Source organism: Molossus molossus, unplaced genomic scaffold (assembly GCF_014108415.1).
Source record: "Molossus molossus isolate mMolMol1 unplaced genomic scaffold, mMolMol1.p scaffold_m16_p_1, whole genome shotgun sequence".
Classification (NCBI taxonomy): Eukaryota; Metazoa; Chordata; class Mammalia; order Chiroptera; family Molossidae; genus Molossus; species Molossus molossus.
In genome coordinates this window covers 145,223,937-145,229,797 of record NW_023425344.1, presented here as the reverse complement: position 1 = coordinate 145,229,797, position 5,861 = coordinate 145,223,937, and the positions used below count along the sequence as shown (strand labels likewise).

Here is a 5,861-nt window from a genome sequence, read left to right as displayed (position 1 = left end):
CCAAAAAACCCCAACAAAATAAAACAAAAGCCTGGCAGTATAAAGTTCTAAGCAAAAAGAAAGCCTAGAAAATGACTGCACACAGTGGGCAAATCCCCTCCTTTTTGAGAACACAACGTCCATTTCCACAGGGAAACTACATTTTCTGGAGGTTGTTTTAAGACAAGGATGAATAAATTAAATATTTTAACACCATATGCTTAGCTTTTGGCAAGACATGTAGGTGGGAAGGGAATCTCAATGTTAGGGAATGCCATATCACACCCCAGCTGGCTCTTTAGTCATGAAATAAGGAAAAACACACAAATATTTGGTTAAAACACCTTTAATGAAAAGGGAAAGTCACTACCATCTCCCTTGTCTGCTCTTCACATTTTACTATGTTAGGAAGCTCTGGAGCCTACGCCTTCGGAGGAGAAGCCATCATTCAAGTCAGTCACTAGCAGAACCAACACTTTCTCCTCCTCAGAACTGTTCCAAATGATCCTATGTTAAGAGTAAATACTACATCTCATTATAAGATGGAGAGGCAGGGAGGACACCACCTGGAGCTCATCTCCCAAAGTCTGAGACTCAAAGAACCAGACAGTAGTAAAGACATAAGCCCCGGTTCATGGACAGGCAAAATGGGAAGGAAATGGGTCTTGAGAGGAAAATACAAGGGGCCAAGGTATAAAGGAGGAAGTTATCTAAAACTAGAAGCACACTAGTGCTAGGAAATCTCCCATGATCCATGGTGTACTGCTGCATACTAAGTTACTATTAGTCCAAAAGAATATTCATGAGCTCCATCCAATCAAGAATTTGAGGTCCACTCCCTTACATCATGTCCCTTTCTTGATCACATCATGTTCCCAATTTAAATCTCTATACTTAAGCAATACTCCTCAACTCTCCATCATTACTTCTTCAACTACCCTCACTGACAGTGCTTGTTAAAGATATGAGCTAACTTTACATTTCCTAAAAGATTCCATGGGAGACCTCTTGGTAAGAAATCCACTGGTTTCCTAACTTTGAGAGGCAATGATGAAGGAATATGAGAAGCTGGAGATGTCTTAGCATATTGACCTGTGCCTTAATGTGATTTTCAAGGAGCTTACTGGCAAGAGTATGCCCTTCATTTCTCCCTACCTCTAGGGCTGAGCCACAGATACAGATATTGCTGTAGCTTCATTGCTAGCACCTTCTGGAGCAGGGGGAAGGAGAAGGAATGTACAGTTTGCTACTTTTCTTTTATGATAAGCTGTTCAGGCACTACCTTGGATGCAGGAGACTGAAATAAGAAGGCTCTTTTCTCTTTGACATCTCTGAATCTTGTGGCTGGAGGCACCTTCCCAGCCACAGTTCTTGGGCCAAAGAGCACTGGTGGTGCTGAGGTGGAGATGGAACTCACAGGCGTGGCGGGCAGGTCACTTGACAGGAAAGCCACGTGCTGCTTCCAGAAAGACAGGGGACCCACCCTCAAGAGCTGGGCGGGCGTGTCTTGGGACAAGAAGCCCTATAGGTTGAGCTGGTCACCAGAGAGGAGTGGCACTGGGCCCTCCAGGGACAGCTGCCAGCCTCTGTGGGCTGGGCTGCAATTTTAAATGTGGGTGCTCAGGTGCACCTGTAAAATGAAAGGGAAAGGAAAAGAGGAGAGGGGAGAAGGGTCACCCCAGGGAAGCTGGGAATGGTTTCCCATGGGAATGTGAAAGCTGTAGAGAATCTATTTTTCTTGGGTACAATGAATGAAGAGAGAAGAAAAATTCCTCAGGGGGTTCCATCCCCCTGTGAGCACAACAATTTCCAAGCTCAGGGACTGGAGAAAAAAACCACTTGGGACATATTATGTAAGAACTCAGAGAAAAAGCCAAATAAGGGCTCTTATATATTGAAGGTCCTTCTACAGAGCTCTCAGTTCCTACAACCTAGGTCAAAGGGCAGCAGGTACAAAAAAACAGGCTCAAGGGATTGTAGGGTCATCTTTTCGGGGAAAGGGGGAGAGCCCTGGGGAAGTGATGGAAGGTGAACAGCCTGGGACCAAGGAAAGAGCAGCAATATTCTGAGGGCCATGAGGGGCAAAGGGCTGTACCTGGTGGTGAGCCAGCAGCATATGCTTCTTGAGGGTAGCCCGCTCGAGAAAGCCCTGCCTGCAGAAAACACAAGTGAGGAGTGGCCCCTCCTTGGGGTGGGTCTTCTGATGCTCCTCCAGAGCTGCCTGGGTGGGAAAGGTTTGGCCACACACCTCACAGGCCTTTCTGCTACTGCTCTCTCTTGGCTCATTTCTCATTACTTCCTGCTTGCTCAGCTCCTCCACCAAGGTGGTGCTGCTGCCTTCCCCTTCAAGGGTGAGTGCTGCCGTTGGGCTTGAGCTTCTCTCCAGTTTGCCCCCATCTTCCATGCCTCCTGCAACATCACCGCCTCCCTGCTCCTTCAGCTGTGTTTGATCCAGGCTGTCTGGTGGTGGAGGTGGTGGCAGTGGTGGCGGCGGTGGTGGAGGCAGAGAAGGAGGTTGAATCCCTTTCTCACTCTTGTCCATCTCCTTTCCAGCTGTGGCTGCTGCCACCACCATCCCCACTTCCTCCTCTGCCCCAGATGCCTCTTCGGAATCACCTCGCACTGATATTGCTTTCTCACCTCCACTCTCTGAGCCTCTTCCTGCCAGAGAATCTTCATCAGTCACATCCTCCTCTTCTTCCTCTTCCTCCTCCTCCTCTTCAGACAACTCCTCTTCTGGGGATGGCTGCTGGGATGGCTGCTGGGGGAAGCCCCCTGCCCCAGAGATGGTAGATTGCTCAGAGCCATTCTCCTGGGCAGCTACCCCACCTTCAGGGAGCGTGGTACCACCATTGGGAATTTGGCCCCCCAGGTGCATCCGAACATGCTGCTGCAGAGACACCGCATTGGTGAACTTCTTCTGGCAGATGGGGCAGGAGTTCTGGGCTCGAGCAGCTGGACTGGCTTTGTGGCCCACGAAATGTGCACGCAGATTGCCCCGGGTGGAAAAAGCTCTGCCACACACTTTGCATTTGAAGGGCCGCTCACCTCCATGTTGGCCATAATGTAGGCGCAGTGCTCGAGGACAGCTCAGCACCCGGAGGCAGATGACACACTGGTTAGGTCCAGATGAGGCTGAAGAGGAAGCTGCAGGGGCAGAGGTGGTGGCGGCTCCTGAGGTGGTAGAAGCCACTGCTATGGCTCCCTGTCGGTCGATCTTTTCTACCAGTTGCTGCAGCTTCGACGTCTCAGAGGGTGAGGCCCCCAAGGGCTCTAGCACATAGGGGAAGGGGAAGCTCCCTGTGGACTTAAAGTGGTTGGTAAGCAGTGCCCAGCTGGGAAGTGAAGTCACCAACTTACTTAGTTGCATGCGAGTTGCTGTGCCACTTTCTGTCACTGCTGCAATAGCAGAGGCCTCAGTCCCTGGAGGAGTATTTTCATCAGCTTTACTCTTTGGCTCTACTGCTTTCATGAGCACAAACTTATTGAAAGCAGGGAGTGCAGGAGCTGCGGCTGTGCCTGCACCGGTGGACAGCAGTGTCAGGCTCTCTGTGGCACTGAGTGCTGTGGTGGAGGCCACCAGAGGCTTGCGTTCCACACCTCCACCTGGCATGGCTGCCTCCTCCTCGGCCTTCTCTGGTGGCACGGACATACCATAGGGCAGGCCACTGCTGGTGATGACATAGTCTAGGTGCTCTGGCACCGGGTGAGGGTTCATCTGTACATGCGGGTACTTCTCACGATGCCGGTGAAAATGTACTTTGAGGTTGCCGCGGGTGGTAAAGCGGTTGCCACAGACGTTACATTTATAGGGCCTCTCACCTGTGTGTGAACGCAGGTGGATCTGCAGGGCACTGTCACTGCCAAATACTTTGGCACAAAAGCGGCATTTGTGCCGTCCACCAGGCTTCTCCAAGGGACCCATCACTTCCCCATAGCCCAGCTCACCACTTCCGTTCTTTGGCTTCAGGAGCCCTGGAGAGGCAGTAGCCTCGAGGCCTCGAGCTGCCCCAAGACACTGTGCTGCCAGTAGTCCCGTGGTGCCTGGGAATGCCAGGTGAGGTGAGGCAATCAGCTGATCTGTGCTCCCTGGCAGGGCTGGGGAGGGGGCAGGTGTGGGTTTGTGGCTTCGCCCAACCCCTCCAGCAGAAAAAGGGTGCTGTGACCCCAGCGGATGATAAAGGTGGAAGAAAGCCTGCTTGGGCGTTTCTGCCCCTGAGGAGGAGGAGGTGGAGGAGGAAGAAGGTGCTAGTGTCTTGCCAGTTTGGACAGGCTTGATGGGGCTGAAGAGTGGAAGCAGGGGCTTCGTGGAGGCGGCAGCCCCCGTCCCAGGTAGCTCTGATGGACTGGCAGGGGTGCCCACCGTCTGGCCTAAGGAGCCAAGCAGTAGTACCTGCCTGCAGATTTGCTCAGTCATCTGCATCTGATGGATCTGGCGCTGCTGCAGCACCCGGAGCTCTTCCAAGATCAGAGGGATGTTCAAGTGGCCACTGCCTACACCTGGGGGCTGAGGAGGAGGAGGAGGGGGTGGTGGTGCAGGGGTGGATTCTGGAGGTAATGGGGTTGCTCCCAGCTTGGGACTGGTCAATATCAGGCCCCCACCTCCCCCGGCTGCTGTACCTGTGGCAGCCACCAGGAAATGCCCTGCAGATTCCTCTCCTCTCCGCTCTGCCCCCCAGGTGGGATCTGTGGGCACCGAGGATCCAGAATCCGAGGGGTTGCTGTGCTCTGCCTCCATGACCTGAGGACTGTTGTGGCCTTCAGGACGGGGTTCAGAAGAGGTCAAAGAGTTGTTGGGGTTCTCCTGGCCTCCAATTATCACCATTACAGGGGGTTCAGTAGAACACGCATTCTGGTGAGCGAGGAATTCAGTCGGGTTAGTGAATTGTGCGCAGCATTTGGCACAGACTTGGGGGTGGTCCTCCTCGCTAGCATCACCTGAGAAGAAGAGAAGAGAGCGTGGGTGGTGCGGCTGGAATGGCTATACCGAGGTTCTAATTAACCACGAGCCCAGTAACGGCCAGTTGGGGGAGGGGAGATGAGCGCACCATCAGGCCACGCAGAAGGCTAGAGCTCAGTCGTGACCCTCTTGGACGCGAAAACCCCAGTGTGAGGGTGGGGTGGGGTAGGGGCACACGAAAGCTACTGCCCTCCTCCGTGTCGTCCCCACCCCTCACCCCGCAACCGTGGGCCACCAGCGGGCGCATGGAATAACTGTGAGAACACCGAGAGGGTTTATGCAGAGGAACGTGCATTTGATCCGGTCCAACGAAAGTCCTCCCCTCCCCCCCAACGTGTCCCTTCTGCCCCCTCCCCTGCCCAGGACGGGCCCTACCGCACCTCCAAGCTCCGCTGGCTCCCCGCAGGGCCCCCTGAGAAGAGAGCTTCTCCCGGCTTCATGCGCCATGGTTGTAGGGGAGGTGGAGGGCCGGGTGGAGTGGGAGACAATGGGGATGGGGGTTGGGGGAGGTGGCGGTAGCCACTGGGGCTGCGGCAGCCTCTGCACCCAGCGGCCCAGACTGCAGAGATGGAGATCGGCGGGGGCAGGGAGCCACGGAGGAGGGGGAGGGGAGTAAGGCGGTGCGGAGGTGGGAGGAGCAGAAGCGAGAAAGCTGGGAGAGGGGAGATGGGGGTGGAGCTGCTGGGGAGGAGAGTTTGTGAGGAGGAACTGCTGGGGAGGGAGGCAGGAGCTGGAAGAGGAGCGAGGGGGAGGTGGGTGTGTGGGGGCGGGGACCCAGAGCCTAGGAGGGTTTCCCGAGGTTCAGTGACAGGTGCCGTGGGTCATGGGAGCGTCTACCTTTCCTTGCCCTCTGCCAGCTTCCACCATCTCCAGATGTCTTTGCCCAGGCCTCCCTCCTACCCCCAGCAAGCTCAAGGGGGCA

General features: G+C 54.6%; 1 protein-coding gene across 2 annotated transcripts; it reads right to left on the bottom strand.

Annotated features, from left to right (window-relative positions):
* Nucleotides 1–347: 347 nt before the first annotated feature.
* SALL2 (spalt like transcription factor 2) lies at nucleotides 348–5,500 on the bottom strand. 2 transcript variants are annotated; one of them, XM_036247272.1, is made up of 4 exons: nucleotides 5,320–5,500; nucleotides 4,600–4,917; nucleotides 2,075–4,194; nucleotides 348–1,438 (listed from the first exon to the last, which is right to left on the bottom strand). In XM_036247272.1, exons 1-4 carry the CDS (start codon nucleotides 5,384–5,386, stop codon nucleotides 1,226–1,228), a joined length of 2,718 nt encoding a protein of 905 aa, XP_036103165.1. In that variant the 5' UTR covers nucleotides 5,387–5,500; the 3' UTR covers nucleotides 348–1,225. The 2 variants fall into 2 exon arrangements, with proteins under 2 accessions (XP_036103165.1, XP_036103157.1); XM_036247264.1 differs by lacking the exon at nucleotides 348–1,438 and having other exon boundaries at nucleotides 1,552–4,917.
* Between the last annotated feature and the right edge of the window lie 361 nt (nucleotides 5,501–5,861).